This window comes from Rhinopithecus roxellana, chromosome 6 (assembly GCF_007565055.1).
Source record: "Rhinopithecus roxellana isolate Shanxi Qingling chromosome 6, ASM756505v1, whole genome shotgun sequence".
Lineage (NCBI taxonomy): Eukaryota > Metazoa > Chordata > Mammalia > Primates > Cercopithecidae > Rhinopithecus > Rhinopithecus roxellana.
The window spans coordinates 10,877,381-10,900,194 of NC_044554.1; the positions used below are offsets into that span (position 1 = coordinate 10,877,381).

The window sequence follows — 22,814 nt, forward strand, 5'->3', positions numbered from 1 at the left end:
ACCCAGCTAATTTTTTGTATTTTTAGTAGAGACGGGGTTTCACCGTGTTAGCCAGGATGGTCTCGATCTCCTGACCTCGTGATCCACCCTTCTTGGCCTCCCAAAATGCTAGGATTACAGGCGTGAGCCACCGCGCCCGGCCTCTTTTCATTTTTTAAATTATGTTTCCACTTTCTTCTCACACCCCTTCTAATATTGATCCATATGTTCTCTGGTAAAGAAAAAAAAGTAAAGAGCTCAGGGAAGGTGGGGAGTGGAAATAGAAGAAAACCTCAGCAGTTTTCTGAGGCCGAATGAGCCAACCTTCAGCTATAGGATCACAGAAATTTAGAACTGCTCCGGGCCTCCATAGAGCTAGATTCCTCAGGAGCCCTGGGTAAATAAGTTCCATTTGGTGACAGCCTCCTGCTCCATGTTTTTGCCCATATATGGAACTGTGGATTATTTGCATGTTTAGAGAACATTGGGCTGAATCTTTCTGTAATAAAATGCTCTTCTTGGGTTTGATGGCAAAGTTAAATGTCATGATAATGAATTATATATCAAACCAATTTCCCATCATACCTTTCAGCATTCCACATGTTTCTCTGACTCTCTGACTAAACTGATGTCCTCCAAGAACAAGCTGAACATTATTTTGGTGTGTGTGGGTGTATAGCAGCTTTAAATTTTTTTTTTGGGCGGGGAGAGATAGTCTTGTTTTGTCATTAAGGCTGGCTTACAGTGGCATAATCATACTCACTGCAGCCTTAAACTCCTGGGCTCAAGCAACTTTCCCACCTCAGCATCCAAGTAGCTAGGAGTACAAGCATGTGCCACCACAGCCATCTAATTTTTTGTTTTTAAGAGACGGAGTCTCACTATGTTGCCTAGGCTGGTCTTGAACTGATCCCAAGCAATCTTTCTGCCTCACCTTCCCAAAGTGCTGGGATTCTAGACATAAGCCACTGTGCCCAGCCCATAACAGCTTTATTGAATATAATTTATATACCATACAATTCACCCTGTAAACAATTCAATAATTTTTAGTGTATTGGAAGTTGTGTAATCATCACCACAATCGATTTTATAACATTTTCATCCCCCTACAAAAGAAACCCCTCTTCTGGGTATATACCCAAAATAATTGAAAGCAGAGCTTTGAAGGGATATTTGTATTTCCATGTTCATAGCAACACTAACCAAAAGGTGGAAGTAACCCAAGTATCCACTAATGGGTGAGTGGATAAGCAAAATATGGTGTTTACATACAATGGAATATTATTCTTCCTTAAAAAGGAAAAAAATTCTGACACATCCTTCAACATGGATGATCCTTAAGGACATTATGCAAAGTAAAAGAAGGCAGTCACAAAAAGACAAAGACTATATGATTCCACTTATATGAGGTTCCCAGAGTAGTCAAAATCACACAGAAAGCAGCATGGTGGTTGCTAGGGCTTAGAGGGGAAAAGGAGTGGGCAGTTATTATATAAAGGGCATAGAGTTTCAGTTTTGCAGGATGAAAAACGTTCTGGAGCTTGTTTATGCAACGATGTTAATATACTTAACACAATTGAATTGCCTGCTTAAAATGGTTAAGATGATATAGTTAGCAATGTTTTCAAGTTTTATCCATATTGCAGATTACATCGGTCTTTATTTTTTATTGCTGAATAACATACTATTATACGGCGGTGCCACTTTCATTTATCCCTTCATTAGTCAATGGGACATTTGGATTATTTCCATGAATGTTGGTATTTGCTGCAAGTGTATTCCTTGCTCTGGTAGCATGTCTTCTTAGCCTTTGCAACATATGAAGGGCTCAGAAATGTCTATGGGTAAAGGAGAAGAAGGAGGGAGGGCATTAAGAGAAAAAGTAACAAAGTACTAAGGGAGAGAAGAGAGAGCAGGATTCCAGATGCATCTGCCAGAGAAGGAGCCATCAGTAATAACCATGACTCCCAGAAACTCCTGCCCAGCCTGGTCAGCATCACTCAGGGTTACTGTGCCAGTACTGCAGCATGTACGGCTAACTACACCTACTTGTCTCCTCCTAATTGCCATCCAGTAAAACTACATAAGGCTCTGGAAGTGTCTGACACAGGATTTCCTCTGTGAGGTTATATGCAATACAATAATCACCAGCCAGGCACACAATAAACCTGGCAGGGCAGGCTTCTCTGTGTTCTTGCAGTTATGCTTCTTGCTTTGTGTGAGCTATTAAGTACACTCACAAGAGCGGAGGAATTAAGAATGAGAATAATTGTGTATGCTGTGCTTTCAGCCTGCGACTGTAACCCCCTTGGGAGTCTGTCACTCTTGACCTGTGATGTGGATACAGGCCAATGCTTGTGCCTGTCATATGTCACCGGAGCACACTGCGAAGAATGCACTGTATGTATTTGACTATCATTTCCCTTTTATATAATGATGTGGATTTCTATTGCCATTGCCTAGGTGAGACTTGGTTTTGCTAATCTCTTTCCTTTTCCTATTGTGTTTTAGTACTCCAGTGGTATGAGTATTTACACTACAGAAATCAGCAAACACTACCTATCAGCCTCCCTTCACCCCTGCATTGAGCTGCCTGTTAAACATTTACCAGCACACCACTGGACTGGACTAAACCGATACAGGCACAGATGTTATTAGATTTATCCACTGTTTTCCTGAAAATGCCAAGCAGTAGAATAGAAGAACATTTATCTGCCCATGTTTTGGGCCACCAGAACTTCCTTCTATCCCTTGCACACAATCCCCTTATCATCCCTACCACGCCCTTCCTAAAAATGTTTTGGATAAGGTCTTATAAAAAAAAAACATAGGTTTAATGTATTTTAGATTCCTGTGGGAAATAAACTCTTGGACTTTTCACAGACTCTACTAAACATACAAGCATGTATCATCTAAAATTAGTAAAATAAAACATATTCACTCCATAAGAAATGCATGATGCAATTGGGGAATTCAAACCCAACTCTTTTCTTTGTTCTCCAATCTTGGCAGCTCACCATGACATTTTAGAAAGAAAAAAACACAAAAACTTAACCTAATAAAAGAACAGTGACCTCGATGTGTCTGAAGAAATGTAGCTGATGAATAAGAAACATATGCCTATGAGGACATGGTTTTGTGCTCATATTTTAAGTCGTTTTACTGAAAACAGGATGGGGCAGACAGGGTGGGGGAAAGAAGCAAGGAAGGAAATATGAAGAAGGGATTCTAGAAGAGAAGTCAGAAAATCTGAAAATTGTACCTTAAAGAGAAAGGTCAGCCATGCCAATCTCCATGACCATAAGTGTGTGACACAAGAAAAGGAGCACAGTTGGTTATAGCATCATCAAATCCTGAAATTATGTGATCAACCAAATCATGTAATTCCAGACAAAGCTTAGGCTCAGGCTGACTTTTTTCACTGGCTGGTTAACTGCTACGTGTGCAGTACAGACTCACTTTTGCTTGCAGGGCAAGCAAGCAAAATAACTGAATAGGGACCCCCCATGGGGGAACTATCCATCGTGGCTGAACCCGTGTACCCACCAGGTTCTCCATATCCACATTTCTCCAGTGGCATCCTGGATCTGCCCTGAGGTGGCCAGCATGGCAGCATTCCCTGTCCTAGAGGGAGTTTTCACAACCACATCCTGTGGGAAGCAGTTCTTGTCACATCATTTTTTTTTTTTTTTTCTTAAACTGAAGTTTTGGTTTGGGGAAAAACATCAAGTTCTTTGTCACATTGTGTCCAAAGACATCAATGTTTAATATCTAAAAGATATCTTTTTGAGTAAAATCATGCATAAAATTGTACCAAGGTACAAAAAATGTGGATGCTTAACAAGACCATTTCCAACGAGAATTTCATACCTACTAAAATGTAAGTTTTATCGGAGCATGTTCAATTGAGATTGGTTGGAGAAGACTTTTTTTTGAGCATTTTATACTAAATATTATAACACTTAGAAAAATAGTTATTTGTATCTAACCAGCTGTTTATTTTGAACAACGGTCAAGATGTTGCAATGATGGAAAAAGTCTGGAACAACAGAGTTGACTCTCTCACATGGATTCATGTTATTATGCCAAAACAACTGATTGATAAACAAATGCCTATGCTAAAGTGTGATATTCATGTAATATCTCAAAATTAACTTGAATGATTTCTCTGCCTTTAAACATTTCATTGCATGGGTAAAATCCCCGGGATTGTTGTGGTAAGGGAACCTGTAAGTTTTATTAAAAGTAGTTACATGGCCGAGCCTGGTAGCTCAGGGCTGTAATCCCAGCACTTTGGGAGGCTAAGGCGGATGGATCATGAGGTCAGAAGTTCAAGAAAGACCAGCCTGGCTAACACGGTGAAACCCCGTCTCTACTAAAAATACAAAAATTAGCTGGACGTGGTGGTGGGCACCTGTAATCCCAGCTACTTGGGAGGCTGAGGCAGGAGAATCGCTTCAACCTGGGAGGCAGAGGTTGGTTAAGAGCGTATCACTGTGCTCCAGTGTGGGGAAAAGAGCAAGACTCCATCCGGGTTGTGGGGGCGGGAGACAAAGGCAGTTACACATAGGCTGGTAGAAGAACTTCTATTCCAATAGGACTTATATAACCCAACCTGAGCATAAACTGGTGATGTCAGAGGAATTGTAAGGCTTCCATTGCTTTTCCACTTGACACATTACATGGACAACCTTCCTGTCCCCTTCTTTTTTTTTTTTTTTTTTTTTTTTTTTTGAGACGGAGTCTCGCGCTGTCGCCCAGGCTGGAGTGCAGTGGCCGGATCTCGGCTCCCTGCAAGCTCCGCCTCCCGGGTTCACGCCATTCTCCTGCCTCAGCCTCCCGAGTAGCTGGGACTACAGGCACCCCGCCACCTCGTCCGGCTAGTTTTTTTGTATTTTTTAGTACAGACGGGCTTTCACCATGTTAGCCAGGATGGTCTCGATCTCCTGACCTCATGATCCACCCGTCTCGGCCTCCCAAAGTGCTGGGATTACAGGCTTGAGCCACCGCGCCCAGCCTGTCCCCTTCATTTTAAAAAAAAATTTTTGAAATGGAGTCTCACTCTATCACCCAGGCTGGAGTGCAGTGGCATGATCTCGGCTCACTGCAGCCTCTGCCTCCAAAGTTCAAGCAATTCTCCTTCCTCAGCCTCCCAAGTAGCTGGGACTACAGGCATGAACCACCATAACCATGCAATTTTTGTATTTTTCATAGAGACGAGGTTTCACCATGGTTGGCCAGGCTGGTCTCAGACTCTTGGCCTCAAGTGATCCACCTGCCTTGGCCTCCCAAAATGCTGGGATTACAGGCATGAGCCACTGTACCCAGCCCTGTCCCCTTACTTCAAATCCTAGAGATGTGTCTGTGGAGATCATTAGCCAAGCACATAGGCCAGGAAGGCTTCTCTGAGATGGTGCAGGCTGTTTGGCTATTTGATGTGTGGCAATTGCATTGTAGTGATTTCAATATTGCACTTCAGAGCAACAGTATCTTTATAGCAGGAATCAGCTGAGTCTGTTTTCTCTGTAGGTTGGATACTGGGGCCTGGGAAATCATCTCCATGGGTGTTCTCCCTGTGACTGTGATATTGGAGGTGCTTATTCTAACGTGTAAGTCAAATGAGTAAGTTTTATAGCAATATTCTTTATTTAAACATAAAAGCACATTTTATTTTGATATGCTCATAGTCATAGGTGAAAAATTTCATTCCATGACAAGTGATGATCTTGAGACATTAACTATAACCCTTTGATTTATTTCACTTCAAATATTTCCAAGGGTGAGGTAAACAATCCTTCTGCTGGGTATCCCACCACAAACTGGTGGCATGGGTGCTTGAATACGTGTGACCTGCCTAAAACACCAGCTTTTTCCATCCTGTAAAGAGAGGTCCTAATGCCCCCTTTTTGCCAGATTTTAGAGCAGAACTGGGGGGGAAAAAGTGGCCGCCTGGGCTCCATAACCCTGGATTCACTATTCAAGACCAGTTATGTTAAACCCATGGCCTTTCTACATCTGCCCACAGGACTATTGATTGACTGATTCTCAGGATTGCTCCAAACTCAGGGAGCATTAACCCAGCACCCCTACACCTTCATTTTATACTCACCTACTTTGTATTTTTTCAGGATGAATTGCTTTTTCCTCAGGTGTTCACCCAAGAATGGGCAGTGTGAATGCCGCCCACATGTCACTGGCCGTAGCTGCTCTGAACCAGCCCCTGGCTACTTCTTTGCTCCTTTGAATTTCTATCTCTATGAGGCGGAGGAAGCCACGCCACTCCAAGGACTGGCGCCTTTGGTTCGTATTTCATTTACTTTCCCTACAGTCTGCGTTTGATGATACATCAGTAAACACACACAGCACATACTTGAGATCATGGTTAAGATACCTAGAGAAGAATGCTTTTGCCCAAAGATGCAGATCAGAGTTTGTTATAACCTGCAAATGCAGATTATATAACTCTTGAGAGCAGAGTCTCTGTTTCATTCATCTTTGTCTCCCAGGTCTAGCACAGGGTCTGGCCCATCAATGTGAATGGATCAAATTATGATGAAACAGACTTTACTTTTGCTGTTTCAAGGTATACCCATCAGACAAAATGTGTTTATTGAGTGTCTACTTCTCCATCTCCCCATGATACTATAAACTATAAAAGGGTGAGGTGGATGTGTACAGCATGCATCATTGTTGCACTATAGCACAGTGCCTGACACACTGTAGGAACTTTATAGATATCTGCTAATAAATGAATGACGAAGGTATAGAAGGTTCTCAAGAGTGTGACTCCAGATAGGAATATGACAAAGGAAAGGTAATTCAAGGTGAAAGTCTTTAAGGAGAGAAAGCATGTGAAAGTTGATCCCAAAGACAGGATTTGGACAGATAAAGAAAACAAGGGGAATGAATTCTAGTTTCCAGTAACTGAGTCATTCCTGGAATGTCTTCCTTATCTGTAAGGACAGATGGGGAGGGATGAAAAAGCCCCTTAGGAGGCTTGGAATTTGCTCTTTTACTGACTACAATCAAGACCATAGCATGAGATTTTCATTGCCCCTACTTAGATGTAACAACTACAGTAGGTGGAATCCAAATTCCAAATGAAATAATCCATTGTCTGGGTTCTTCTTCGTGGTCTTGAATATTGCATCTTTATGATGTTTGCTGAAAAAAAATTTTTGGAAAGAAGTATTAGTATGTCTGTTTAGGTCATAACTAGGTCTCACTTTTTAGATAAGAAAACAGAATAAATTATCTAAAATAGATGGATGTAGCACCCCCAACACAGCACATACTGAACAAATGTTTATCCTGTTACCAATTAAGTAGACTAATATCAAGTATGCCAATACAACTCTGAACCAGAGATTGTGAGTAAAGCGTCTGAAACAATGCCGATTTCACTTGTGAGGGGGGTTATATCATGCATAATATGAACCCTTACTACTCCCTCAGTGGCTTAAGGAAAAATATCCAGGACGTGAAATACATTTAAAAGGCAGGTAAAATTTTCTTAACAAGTTAGAAAGTAATGCCTATGACAAAAGAAAAAGCATTCAAGGTGGGATTGATATTAAGAGTTTAAAGGGCAATAATGTGAATAATTTTCTTTCTCTGCTGAGGGTATGATCTTTAATTGTAGTAGAAAAGATTTAAGTTGGTTACCATTTGATTATTTGCACATTCATTAACAAAATGTTATGGTATGCTTGCTATGCTGTCACTGTTGCTGTATTATTAATATTATTCCATGTATTTAATGTGCTATGCTTTGTACTTTACATACATTATCTCATTTAACTCTCCAAACAACCTATTATTCCTAATTTCCAGATGAGGAAAAAACATTAGAGAGGTTAGGTAAGTCACTCAAAGTCATACATCTAGTAGATAGTGGGGGTTGGGAGAGACTGGATTGAAACGCAGGTGCATCTGGTTTAAAAACTCTTATTCTTGACCAGGCACAGTAGCTCACATCTGTAAAGCCAGCACTTTGGGAGGCCAAGGCAGGAGGATCCCTTGAGTCCAGGAGTTTAAGACCAGCCCGGACAACATAGTGAGATCCCACCTCTATAAAAACAATGACAAAAAATAGTTGGGTATGGTGGCACGTGCCTGTATTCCCAGCTACTCAGGAAGCTGAGGTAGAAGAATAGTTTGGGCCTGGGAGGTTGAGGCTGCAGTGAGCTGTGGTTGCACCACTGCACTCCAGCCTGGGCAACAGAGCAAGAGACTATGTTTCAAAAAAACAAACAAACACAACTCTTATTCTTAACCCGTTAAGATGTTATACAATGTGCACACAAAGCTGAGCTCCAGGCTAAGGACAGATAAGGATTAGTTAGGGTCACTGGCTCCAGGAGTTTTTACTATAGCTAACACATTTACATAGATAGGTTAGGATGGGCCAGTGACAAATGATAAGGAGAATCAGTAAGTGTATTAGGATTTCTGAGCCACGAATAAGCCTTTATGAGAAGACAATCTAGCCAGAGCAAGTTATAAATAACAGTTCAGAGGAGAACCAAGGCAGGTATAGACACAAGTACAGCAGGGAGTGTAAATAGAGAAGAACTATTGTAAAATAAAATTATAGTCTCCTGCTAAGGAGGCTAAACTTTATTTTTTGGGCAATGAGAACTTACTGAAGCCTTCTGTCATGCTGGGCCCCTATTGATCTCAATAGATACTGCACCATGTTCAAAGAGACCAAAGAAGACACCCAGAGCCAGCGAATGAGACATAGGGTTGATTGAGGGAACTTACATACAGGGGTCCATTGGCAGCAGGCTAGACAGGAGCACTGCTATAAAAAAAAAAAAAGTGTAGTTTATATAGCATTTTCACTTAGTACCCTCCCCCCAGCCACCTCTTCCATGCAACCTTCATTTAACCCAAAACAAAGGGCCTCAAACCTCTGTATGGCCTGTATTCCACAGGATGGGCCAGAGGTTCAGATGTTCCTCAGAGATAGGGAACGAATCTCCAGGTTGGCGACTCCCAGATTCCTTAGCTGGGAACTCTAAACTCACATTCCCTTTAGACCATAGGGTCATTCTCAGAGTATGCTTAAGTTATTGCTGTCAGATGTGTTCGCCGTACACCTTCTGTGCAAGGGAATGATATGACAGAGGCCGTCCTCAGTATTCTTACAAACTTAATCTGACAGAAGTGAAGCCCATTTCTGTACAGACTGTACTAGTCCAGACAGGAACAAGTAAGGACCTAAGTTAAGAGGTCACAGAGAGAAGAGAAAGGCTGGAGATGAAACTATGAATGTGAATAAAAGCAAACCCAACTGCATCTTATGAAGAATTGTTTCAACATTCTAATTGGAGAACTAAGAAGAATTACAATTAACTTTCTCCATGGCTCATTGGTGGAATAATCTGAACCTCTTGGTCCATGGTACAATTAATACTTCTGATGGGTACTTAAACTGTCATTTCTTTTTAAGATGTTAGGCCGGGCATGGTGGCTAATGCCTGTAATCTCAGCACTTTGGGAGGCCGAGGTGAGCAGACCACCTGAGGTCAGGAGTTTGAGACCAGCCTGGCCAACCATGGCAAAACCCTGTCTCTACTAAAATACAAAAGTTAGCTGGGCATGGTGTCTCACACCTGTAGTCCCAGCTACTCGGGAGGCTGAGACACAAGTATCACTTGAACCTGGGAGGCAGAGGTTGCAGTGAGCTGAGATCGTGCCATTGCACTCCAGCCTGGGTGACAGAGGGAGACTCTGTCTCAAAGTTGCCCATTTTGGAAAACAGAAAACTGAAGAAAAAAAAAAAAGATTTTAGCAACAGCTTTGCCTGGAATGTGATGTGTATTTCCAGCAACAAGGAAGTGATTTCATAATTGACAAAGAAAAGATAATACTGAAGAGAAATCAGAAGTAAAGCTTCCATGCTGATGAGCAGAGTGAGGTAAACCATTTATGAATGGCCACAGTCACACGCCGTAAATGAATGATATGGTAATGAATGCACTTACAACTGTGCTTGGTCCATGCATGTACTCAGTTAGTAAAAACTCTTATTACCCTCATGAATAGAAATGGAGGAAAGGAAAAACCAAGTCCAAAGAAATCAGATCCTCTGGGGAAAAACATCAATAGCTGTATTTCTTTGCAAAACAAATGATTTCTAGAAATCTGGGTTCTGAAGAGTTAGAGAGTTGGACACTGTGAATTCACAATTTCTTGTCATTTTAGTAAGGAGAGGTAAAGTGCTGAGGAGTGGCTCTCCTCTTAGATGGAGAAGGAAAGACACACTGATGGCCCCTGGGTTGGTGCTGTAGCTGTGCCTCAGACTTTGAGGCAGCTGCAGTTGGTCAGTGCTGGCATCAGTGGCAGAGCGATGCCACCTCCTCACGGCCCAGTCTCCCATGGCTACAGAAGCTTCAAAGAGTCCAGAAGACCTTGTAGCCATCCCTTGTTATTCACGAAAGTCAGAGCCACTGTAGGCTTGTTTGTGGGTTGGTTCATTCCTTCATTTATTAGCTGTACTGAGATTTTTACTGAGCCTTCCTGGGTGCATATGCACAAATGGGTGTATTGGAGAAGCAAATGAAAGCACACGTTGGCTGTCTTGTTCCCAAACCCAGCACCGCTTACACATAAGAGAACTTCTCAAGTGAATAAAATGGCTGAATGAAAGAAAACAGAAACACCAACATGGAGCCTGCCCTCATTGTAGTGGGAAGGAGCTGTGGACACAAACAGCTAATGTGTGGTGGGCTGGGCTAAGGGTCATGAAACAGCTGCATGTAACATGATATGGACTTCAGATTACAGAGAAATACCCCAGCTGAGAAGTTCAGAGAAGGCTTCGTGGGCATTGCTCCCCCTACCGGGATCATGTGCGCTTAATCATGGGGTCTTTGCTTTCTCCTACTTGTTCCTATTCCTATGCTACAGCCCCACGAGGCCTTCTCTAACTTCTAGGCTAGAAGTGCCTCTCCTAGATCTGAAGTCCACCTGAAAAGAGGAGACTGCGGAATGAGTCGCTACTCCCCTCCCCTAATTCCCTCAGTGATCCTCAAATTTTTACTGTGCGTGTTACCTAGGGAGTTTATTTAAAATCCAGATTCCAGGTCTGACCCTTGAGATACCATATCTGGGAATCTGAGGCTGACCAAGAAACCTGCATGTTTGCCACGTGCCCCTAGGTGATTCTGATATGGGTGGTTCATGACAGCACTTTGAGAAACCCTGCTTTAAGCATGCACAACATACTCCTCTCTTTCTTGAAATTACCACCTCTGTGTTATTGATTGGGAAAACTTCTTCTTATCCCTTAAAACCCAACTCAGATTTCTTTTTCTCTGACATTTCCTACCCTGACATCTGGACATAATTGTCCATCTCTAGGGTTCCATAGAGCTGTAATTTTTCAAACTGCAGGACATGCCAATTAATAAGTAAGCCATGGAATCAGTTTAGTGGGTCAGTTTAGTACAACAGAGGAATACAAAATAGTCATATTTTTATCCATTTTTTTCAATTTTATATAAATGGATATCTGCATGGGTACAGTGTCACTCACTGTCTTAGGTTCCTGGAAGCAGATGACAACAGGGATTCAGGTGCATGTGTTTTATTAAGGGAACACATGTCAGGGAAAACCTATAATGGAGTGAGGGAAGTAGGCTAGGAAATGAGAAAGGGGAAGGCAGGTTTGGGGTCGAGGGTCAAGTTTAGCTTTGGGTCTCATCCCCCAGGGAAGCTCTGAAGTATAAATTACACCACAGAGTTGTCCCCCACTGAGGTACAGGGCTGGCCTGTTGTGTTCCTGCATCAGTCAGTTGTTGGTGCTGGACTGCCACGGCAGATGTGGGTAACCTTCCAGGTGAGATGACTCTAATCAGCCAAGAGCAAGGCCCAAGAGAAGCCCTGGAGCAAGCGGGAGCCATAGGAGCAACAGTCTCAGGAGCTGGCAGCTGCATGCACTGGCCCAGTAAAGGGGATCTGGCAGCAGAACAACGGCACCTACAACATCCTACTCATTGCATGCTCGGACCCACCTGCAGGGCCCAGTGCAAAATAAAAATGCAGAGCTTATGTTCTAAAATCAGAAGAAGAAAAAGGGCCATTGAAAGTACTAAAATATTGGCCGGGCACAGTGGCTCAAGCCTGTAATCCCAGCACTTTGGGAGGCCGAGACGGGCGGATCACAAGGTCAGGAGATCGAGACCATCCTGGCTAACACGGTGAAACCCCGTCTCTACCAAAAATACAAACAATTAGCCGGGCAAAGTGGCAGCGCCTGTAGTCCCAGCTACTCGGGAGGCTGAGGCAGGAGAATGGCGTGAACCCGGGAGGCGGAGCTTGCAGTGAGCTGAGATCCGGCCACTGCACTCCAGCCTGGGCGACAGAGCAAGACTCCGTCTCAAAAAAAAAAAAAAAAAAAAAAGAAAGTACTAAAATATAAAACATTATACTTTCTTTCATGATCGTTCTCTCAGTTTGTCAGAGCATTTTGTTATTTGCTGTTCAATGTCATTCTATGTAAAGATATATTAAAATTTAAAATTACTAGCATGAATTATACCAGTTCATCTTTGTAGAGTGCAGTGCCAATTTTAACTGGAAACATGAGAACATTTCAACTCACACGTGAAATCACTGAAATTCCAAAATTTGTATTCATATCCACATAGTCAATTTGTAGTCATATATACATATGTATTTCATTCTTAACAGAACTGTGAGAACTCTGCACAAGACTAAGTTAACTGTTTTCATTTCACTTCCTGCTATGTATTCAACCGACACTCTACCTTCAGCATACTGATGAGTAAGGAAGGACTGAAAGGAAATGAAACTGTGGGTTTTCCTGTCTTTCTTTCCTTCTAGTCATCCTTTTCAGTGGAAGTAGTGGGCTAATGCAGGGAAGTCACATGAATAAGAAAATATATGAGGTCTGGCATGGTGGCTCACACTTGTGATCCCAGCACTTTGGGAGGCTGAGATGGAAAGATTACTTGAGCCCAGGAGTTTGAGACTAGACTGGATTTGAGACCCCATCTCTGCAAAAAAATAAAAAATTAGCTGGGTGTGATGATGTGTGCTGGTGGTCCCAACTATTCAGGAGGCTGAGGTGGGAGGATCACTAGAGCCCAGGAGGTCAAGGCTGCAGAGAGCTGCGATTGTGCTACTGCACACCAGCCTGGGTGACAGAGCGAGACTCTGTCTCTCAAAAAAAACAAAAAAAAGATATAGGATTCCTTGGTTGTTTATGTTTCTTAGAATACCTTTCTTTCTGCATTCAAAAGAAGTCTGGTTCTAACAGAAAGCTCGGTTTCTTGGAGCTATCGACACTCCTGTTAACTTGATCACATGAGTAACACACTTACCTTGCACTCACTTTGAGTCTCACTGAACTCCCAGGCACAGTAGGTCCCCCAGAATTCTGTGTTCATTGGCCGTGATGTGCACTATCTGCAAATGGGGCAACAAGGAAGCAGACACACATGATGCGCATATCTCTTCTGCTCACGTGCATCTCCACTGTCCCAAAACACTTCACTTACAGAACAAGTTCAAAGAAATAAAATTATTAACCCTATCAAGATGGTGACAGCAAAGCATCAAATCAAGCATGGGGGCTTTCTTCGGGGGGTTGGGGGGTGGTCCTAGGTAACCATGAAGCTGGCCCCGCCCATTTGCTTCTTACATTAAGTTCATTCCATGCAGGCACAGCTTCTCCAGGATTCTGATTAGTCATAATTCCTGAGGAAATTTACAAAATGACACTAGTGAGACAAACTACAGCTTCTAGCTGCTGCAGTTGGTCCCAAGGCTATAATTGATACCATCTCCCTCCCTCCTCTCTACACATTCTAGATTCCCCTCATCCTCAACTGGTACTTCTGAGATGACTCACACTCTCATCCCTCATGGGCTGGAGGCCCTGCATTGCATGCCTTATCAGACCACATGTATGGGAGCACCAAAGATGCCCCAGTGGATCACCTCAGTGCTGTACATATTCCTCGTGTCCCAATGATATAGCCACAGCCCTATAGTTATGGTAATTCCTTCTTGTGACTACTGGTCTGCTGGCATGAGGAGCCCAAGAGACCATGTAGCAGCCATAGCTTTAAGATTAGCAAAAGGAACTCTGTCCCCCTCCAGGAATCAAGACCTCTAGACCCACAGAGTGGTAATGTTACAGTGACAAGAAGCCCAGATTCCCATGGTTACTGGGAGTGATAGTGGGCATGGCTAATCCTACTTGGTTCTCCCAAGCCCATGTATTCTGCCTGTTAGGGACACAGCATCAAATTCCTTGATTTAAGGAGTACATAACATCCCAAAGAGCACTGGCCCATCTCCTTGGGCTTCATTTCCAAGTTTGTGAAGCTAATTCTTCAGCTGCATCTTTAAGGGGCCCCAATGCACTGCCATCTCAGGTCAGCATCTTCCAGGTAGTATGGTTTGTGTAAGGGCAGTGAATCCCAAAATCACATGACCACTGCTGAACTTCTTTTGCTGGAAAGTGGATCTATCGTGCAGAGGAGATATTATGTTTTCGCATCTTGATGAATTAGACACTCAGCCCTCAGAAAAGGGTGCTGGCCAAGGCCACAGAACAGCTGGTTCTCACTATGGGAAGTCATGTGATATCACCTTGGGCCAAGGCACCCACTTCACTAGGCCTCAATGTAGGGGACTAATGTGGTATTTCATAGAATATATTGATGGTCCAGATCCTTTTGGGCTATATTGTGACAGAGAACAAGAGAATTAAATAGGCCTGGAGCAAGACTGTGAACATACCCTCTTGCCCTTCCCAAGTATTCTCCTCAGCACTCTCAGACTACAGAAGGAACCCACTTGCCCTTGTTGGAAAATAGAGCACCACCATTCCACCCCACCACATTTGCAGACAATATAGAAACAACAAAGGACTGCAGATGTTCCTTTTTCCTTACAAGTATGGAAGAGAAAACATTTTTGCATATCAATATCTACATAGCATGTTCCAGAGGCTGTATTAATCTGCTCTAGTAAAGACACTCCATCCAACCCAACAGCTGCAAGTAGGACTATACCTTGGTTAAATTTGTGGTCATTCCATCTGCCAGTGATCCATCCAACAACTGCAGAAACAAGACTGGTGCCTTAAATGGGGATATGTTGAGAACCACCACCCATTCATCCTTTAAGTCTTGAGAGTGGCACTCTGAGGATGCCCCTGATTTGCAATAATGTTTTTATGTACTGTCTTGGCTTGGGGTTGGGGCTCATTTTACAGGATTTTACTTGGTCTTTTCCTACTACAAGAGCTCTTAACCCACAAGTCAAAGAACCAGTGCCAACTGCAAAGCAGATTCATTCCATTATATACTCAAGAATTGAAGAAAATTATCAATACGTGGTTCTGTAAATCCAGTGAAGTCACTATGAAAGGCACCTGGCCCAGCAGTCCATTTTAGGACCCACGTATGTCCCTACTCTAACAAGGGGACCATGGTGGCACTTTGGATACCTGGTTATCAGCATAAGCTCAGATCCTGTATCCACTAATACTGAAAGATTATGGGTATGCCCCCTTCCCCAATAGACAGTTATCTTTGTATAAGTAATTTACCTAGGCTGATAATTCAGCCTCTTCTCTGAAGTTCTGCAACTCTTACAATTAATGCTTGTGAAGAATATTCAGCTCTTCTTGCCCTCTAGTTTAAGGAGATGAGAGTCTCTTAAAACACACCCCAGGGAGGCCCTCTGATTCTCACACTTTTCTTTACATTGGTGATTGATTGTCCTGACCTTGTCATTTTCTCTCATCAAAGACATTCAACAACAGCCACCCATTTCCACAGTTCTTACTGGAACATCAAAGGATGTGGATGCCTCCCATATCTTTCAGTGCCAGAAATACTGCTCAAGTCAGTGCCTCCCCTTCCCTGCCTGTATTCTGTCCCATTTCTCCACAGGTGACAGTTTCAGAAATTGTATCACTACTTCATGCCAGGGATCATCAGTGCATGTCACCCACCATGATCCTCACTGCCAGCCAAACAGTAAATTATCCACCTCCAGAATTGCATCTTAGGATCTACTTTTAGGTAAACTGGCTGGCATTAATTATATCAAGTCAGGTGCCCTAGGAGAGCCTAAGATGGGATTCAATTGCATGTGATTTTTCAAGGAAATATTCTTCAGGAATACTCTTAAGAGAGTGAAGGATAAAAGATAGAGAAAAGGAAAGAGCAGAGCGAGACGTGGTCTCAGGTAAAACAAACCTTGAATTGATCCTCAGAGGAGCTCAGGGGCATACACTGCAGGCAAAGTTGTCCTGCCCCTTGAGACAACCTGGTCAGCCTTGTCTCAATCAGTCATTGGCTATGAGCTCCCAAAGGTAGTGTTGGGTGGTTGGGGAGGGAAATATGAAAGAGCAATCCTCCAGAGCAAGGCTCAACTGTGAGCTGTCAGCAGCAACTAGGGTATGGGTGCACAAACAGCTAAAGGAGATTTGGGAGGGGTACCTACAGTGTCTACTGCAATTGCAAGGCTATTTTATTTTATTTATTTTATTTGAGACAGAGTCTCACCCTGTCACCCAGGCTGGAGTACAGTGGCGTGATCTCGACTCACTGCAACCTCTGCCTCTCAGGTTCAAGTGATTCTGCTGTCTCAGCTTCCGAGTAGTTGGGACAACAAGTGCACACCACCACTCCCAGCTAATTTTTGTGTTTTTAGTAGAGATGGGATTTCACCATGTTGGACAGGCTGGTCTCTAACTCCTGACCTCGTGATCCACCCACCTTGGCCTCCCAAAGTGCTGGGATTACAAGCCTGAGCCACTGCACCCAGCCTCACAAGGGTATTTTTTTTTTTAATGTTTGAAAAACATTGCATATGGATGACTTTACATATACCTCTGTTTATTAAAACCCAATCTGACAGTATAATTTCTCATTTACATTTCTGCCTCAGATGCAAAATTCTAAACTCCTCTGTGGCAGAGGCTCTGTCCTATTTATTTTGCATTCCTAATTCAGGAGCTGGCACATAATTGTTACTAAACATTTATCAAATGAAGGGCAGTTTGGGGTAGATCACAGAGCAACTAGAACTCCAGGCTAAGTAACTTGGGCGTTATTCTGTTGGCAGTTAGAAAGAGTTTGAGATGCCTGGTTGGCAGCAGTACATGATATGTATCGGACCAAAGAGAGAGAAGAGAACAGTGCCAAGAGACTATTGCAGCAACACAGGCAAAAGTAACAAGAGGAGGAATTTGAGCGGAGGCTGTGAGTGTGGAGAGGCAGATGCAAAAGTAATTAAAGAGGTATTATCTACAGGGTCCAGTTGGCCTCAGGCTGACATCCAGTATAGAGACCGTCAGGGATTCTAATTAATCATGTTAGGAGTTTTATACTTACATGCTCCCATGCAGATAGAAGAGGAGCATTTCTCATTTTGCATGGAAGAAATATCTAGAAAATAAATCCATGTGGGTTTTCTCATTGTCATGCCCAATTAGGCAAAATCCTTAAAGTGGGCATGGGAATAGCCTCCATATTTTGGGCAGAACTCCACAGTCATATCTGAGAAAACCCAAGGTTATCCATGTGGAATTTGCTCAGTTCATTAGCACAAAGGGTACTTAAAATTAAAGTTGCTTCCCGGGACACTGCTTTCAAATCAATAATTCTATACAGTAACATATGTTCCAAAGCTGCAGTATTAGCACATTATTCTCAGCTGGATTCTGGACTGTATTCTGCTTAGAATAATTCATCTGTGACTCATATGAATCATATACACACCAGGAAATACAGGGGGTGGTGCAGTGGGGGACTGGTTTTCTTGAACTCTTTCAGGCCTTGATTGTAGGCAAAGCTGTTTACATTCCTCTCCCATTTTAGGGCTCGGAGACTTTTGGCCAGAGTCCTGCTGTTCACATTGTTTTAGGAGAGCCAGTTCCTGGGAACCCTGTTACATGGACTGGACCTGGATTTGCCAGGGTTCTCCCTGGGGCTGGCTTGAGATTTGCTGTCAACAACATTCCCTTTCCTGTGGACTTCACCATTGCCATTCGCTATGAAACCCAGGTATCCTTTAACTCTCCAACTTGGTGGTAAAAAGCTGACAGAAATACATTCTTGAAATGTTTCCATTTCAGCCTTGCTAGAATAGGTTCATCAGAAAAGGATTTGTAAAAAGGGAACATCTGGGGAGCGTTATAAACCTGGTTTCTTAAAGATATTGAAGCAGCACAGTGAGCCATATGCGTGCATGTTGTAGCCCATGGAGAGAAGCTACAGTTGAAGTTATATATTTAAGGTACCAGGTTTAAGGAAGTGGTGACTGTTTGTATAAGAAAAATAGCCAAAATAACACAAATCCTGCCGTCCTGGTACTTTTCTTGTAAAAATTTAATAAACCAGCACTTGTGGAGAGATTCAGACTCACAGGTGATGCAGCAGAGGCGTTTGTTTGCATTTGGATCTTACCCTGCAACAAGAGAAAGCCCAAAAGCAAACTGCCCCTCTTGTTTCCCACTACTAGACCCCCTGCTGCCCGCCTTTTAAGAAATATCTAAAACAGAATACAAGCCAAATTAGAAAAATAGTTGATTTACACCAATAGTTCCTAACCTTCCTTTGGATCTGAAACCCACTCAACATCTCCTTTGAAACATATTTGATATGGCTGGAGGGGAGTGTGGTCTTAGAGGCTCCCAAGCCCCACTAGGGACCACATTCTGGAGGCTCTCGTGGTGCATCACATGCCCAGAGCAGCTGATCTGCCTTGAAATGCATAATAGGACATAATTCTCTATTTCTCACTTACAAATGAAAGCCAAGGAACGTCAATGAACTTTGGCTCAGTGAATATGATAAGAAAGGCTTTAAAAATATATATAGATTAATTTATCTATAGAGAGAACATGACCCTGACACCTTAAAAAAAGCTTTTCCAAACTGTAAGGCTTCAGAATAGAGCAAATTTGCATATCTCCCCAATATATAGATTCCTTTTGTAAAGGATTCCAAATTATTATTATTTGTTCTGTGATCCAGAGCCATGATAAACGAGTCAACTTCCTGGGAAATAGGGGTTAAGGATTATGCTTGTCAGAAGAGCTAAAGTTTTTCCAGGCCTGTGAGCCCATGAGAAACAATGCTTTTTCTGCCTGGGTCACAATTCAGGCATCAGAGAGTTGGGCCTGGGAGTGAACCTCTAAGACCCTTTCAACTCCAAAACTATTTGCCAAGTGGCCTATGGGTTGCAAATTCAAGTTCATGCACTTTCCATTAGCTATACGTGTGTTCGTGCAAAACATTTTCCTGCATCCTTGCAGTGACATGCCTTAATGTCATGCCTGTCTAGTCTGCAGCTGACTGGACTGTCCAGATCGTGGTGAACCCCCCTCAAGGGAGTGAGCACTGCGTACCCAAGACTTCACAGTCAAAGCCTCAGTCTTTTGCCTTACCAGCGGCTACCAGGTATGTTTCAGACCTGTCCTCAAACATTGAAAGCTTCTTAGAATTTTGTTCACTTATCAGTAATTTGTATGTGGGAACTAAGTGGGGAAAGGGGAGGACTGAAGAAAACTGTAACATATATTAAGCACTTACTGTGTGCTACACTATGCTTTACATTTATTATCACTTTTAATCTTCATAACAGCTCAGTACGGCAGGTTTTGTCTTTATCAGATGAAGACGAAATTGAGAAGGAGAATACTTAAATGACTTACCGAAAACTCATCGCTAATGTGTAGCAGAACCAGGATTCTAGCCAGGATATCCTGACTCTAAATCTTGAGTGTTCCTTTTCCAGTCCCCAGGTGGCTTTGAAATGTAAGAAAGCAAAATGCAACAAGAATAGGAGTAAAACTTTCAGCCTGATTACTCTCAATAGATGAGAATCTTTGAGGTAAAAGCCTACTAATTTTGAGGCCACTGATTTTGCCCCAATAGAAACTTGTGGCAAAATATATATATATATATATTTTTTGAGTCAGAGTCTCGCCCTGTCACCCAGGCTAGAGTGCAATGGCATGATCTCTGCTCACTGCAACCTCTGCCTGCTGGATTCAAGTGATTCCCCTGCCTCAGCCTCCTGAGTAACTGGGATTACAGGAGCGTTCCACCATGCCCGGCTAACTTTTTGTATCTTTAGTAGAGACGGAGTTTCACCATGTTGGCCAGGGTGGTCTTGAACTCCTGATTTGGTGATCTGCCCACCTCGGCCTCCCAAAGTGCTGGGATTACAGGTATGAGCTGCAGTGCCCTGCCGCAAAATAATTTTTTTGAGATTTTTTGAGATCCTGTTGATGTTAACATGAGAGATGGGATGAGGACCTCTGTCCCATCCTTTCCCCAGAGTTGTCATGACAACCCATAGCCAATAGTTTCTCAGACTTTGATACTTGGCACAATCGTATGGAAGAGCCACGGAGGATCTGAACGTGACTTTACCATCCAACCAACCCACCTGTGCTGGTCTAGACCTACACTGGCCTCAGGGCCACGGTGTGGGTCACTGCCCAGCACAAGTGCAATGCTACCAAATACTATGGCCATTTAGCTAATATAATTGTGCTTCTGTGGTCTGAATTTTTGCTTTATCTCTCTTAATACAGAATCATGCTGCTTCCCACACCCATCTGTTTAGAACCAGATGTACAATATTCCTTAGACGTCTATTTTTCTCAGCCTTTGGAAGGAGAGTCCCACACTCATTCACACGTCCTGGTGGACTCCGTAAGTATCACAGAGCTTTGTGGGTGCTTTCTTCGCTACTAAGCACCATCATAACTACTTTTAGACTCATTAGTGAAATACTTCTTAAAAAATGTAAATGTGTTTGCTCAATTATAAAAGCCACCTAATAGCATTTGCAAATTTTATATAACAGTATGTCCCAGTAATGGTTTGGAGTATTTTACATATTCTTTAATCACAGAAACCCTGTGTGGTAGGCACTTTCATAATTTTACAGGTGATAGAACAGAGGCACGGGGTCACAGAGCTAGTGAGTGAGGAGTTCAGAATCAGAGCCACCCTGCCTGCTTCCACATCCCTGCCCTGAGCCACGACAGCACCCTGGCGGTGTAGGAAATATGTGGAAGAAATCCAACCACACTAATCATTATCATTTTCTAAGTTCCCATTTTATACATCCTACACTTTTGTATCATTGAAATCAGAGTGCTTATACAATGTTGTAGGCCAATTTTTTTCACCTCACACTTCATCACAAGCATTTTCTTATGGTATGTATGCTGTCTTCTTATCTTTAGAAACCATGCATAACATTTCCTGAGTGACTTCTTCCAGCGTCTTTCCCCCACAGAGTGGGGCGACTGGCATTCCTTCTAAACTTCTTACTCTGCGCAGCCCTTCAGACCCAGGCTTGTCCCTGGGCAGAGTTGGGCATTGAGTAGATTTACTTAAGTTACTTATCTATTTTCCCTATTCCTGGTCATATAAGTTGCTTCTATTTTTTACTACTATGTGTATTTGATACATGTTTGATACATATGTATATTTGATACATTTGAAATATACATATATTTGATATATATTACTACTATGTATATTTGATACATATTTTTAAAAATACTTTAAAATATTGTCCTACTTTACCTAAGGTGTTATGGCTCTTGAAATAATTTGTCAAAATATTTTCTGGAACATATTCCCCAATTAAATTTGTTTTTCTTTTTTGAGACGGAATCTTCTCTGTCACCCAGGCTGCAGTGCAGTGGCATGATCTTGGCTCACTGCAACCTCTGCCTCCTGAGTGCAAGCAATTCTCCTGCCTTAGCCTCTCGAGTAGCTGGGATTATAGGCGCACGCCACCACACCTGGCTAATTTTTGTATTTTTAGTAGAGATGGGGTTTCACCACATTGGTCAGGCTGGTCTCAAACTCCTGACTTCAGATGATCTGCCTGCCTCGGCCTCCCAAAGTGCTGGGATTATAGGCATGAGCCACTGTGCCCAGCCTTCCCAATTAATTTTTAAGATCGTTAGTACTGTATGAAGGTACCAGTTTCATCCCAACTTCAACAGAATTGTATAGAATTGTGTGAGATTTTTAAAAAGTAATTTCATGGATAAAAATAAAATTTCTTTACTAAAATTGCATTTCTGCATATTTGTGAGAATCTTCTAATATCATGACTTTATTGGCAAAGTACAGCCCAACAAAGTTTTCCTGGGCCACAGCCAGTCCCGTTTGTTTATATATTATCTATGGCTGCTTTCAAGCTAAAAGGCAGAGTTTAGTAGTTGCACAGAGACTTTACAGCCACATTTCATCTGGCAACCATAATCAAAGGTGTTATAAATCCTGTACCTAGAGAGTTCTGTAACAGTTCAGGTGAGAGGATCTATCTACCTGGTAGATTCTACCATATTATAGTAGAAATAAAGTAGAAAGTAGAAACAACTGGAAAGTTTAATTGGGAATTTTAAACTGTCATGATTTCCCTAACCGTATAATCCATTTCTCCACTGAGGAGTTTTAAATAGAACCGCACTCATTAACCAACATATGAGTTACAAAGGGAAGAAAATCAAATCCGATAGGTTTAATTTGGGGAGAAAATGCCAAAAAATGGGAACCCTAGCAAATTAAAGAGAAAGGAAGAAACTAATGAAGTCCTAGATCACTAAGGGATATTACTGTTATTATAATAATCAGGAAACTCAAATTTATAACAGTCGATATACCTTGATTTTTAAATCTATGTCCTAAATATTTCTAAACTTTGTAAATTCCAAAGATTATCACTTGATGCTGTACTAAAGGTATTCATCTAAATTATCCACTCATTCACTGAGTATATATGGGCCAGGAAGTATGCTG

At 42.4% G+C, this 22,814-nt stretch overlaps 1 protein-coding gene across 3 annotated transcripts in view; it reads left to right on the forward strand.

The window, feature by feature from the left end:
- The window catches only part of LAMB4 (laminin subunit beta 4), a 108,073-nt gene that overhangs the window by 31,803 nt on the left and 53,456 nt on the right, over positions 1-22,814 (forward strand). For 2 of the 3 annotated variants that reach the window (XM_030932777.1, XM_030932778.1), the window contains exons 12-17: positions 2,270-2,379; positions 5,509-5,588; positions 6,129-6,279; positions 17,856-18,041; positions 19,324-19,439; positions 20,582-20,702. In XM_030932777.1, coding sequence (XP_030788637.1) covers positions 2,270-2,379; positions 5,509-5,588; positions 6,129-6,279; positions 17,856-18,041; positions 19,324-19,439; positions 20,582-20,702 — 764 coding nt within the window. Of the gene's footprint in view, positions 1-2,269; positions 2,380-5,508; positions 5,589-6,128; positions 6,280-17,855; positions 18,042-19,323; positions 19,440-20,581; positions 20,703-21,694; positions 22,091-22,814 lie in introns of those variants that run through there. The other variant, XM_030932779.1, reaches the window with a different exon arrangement.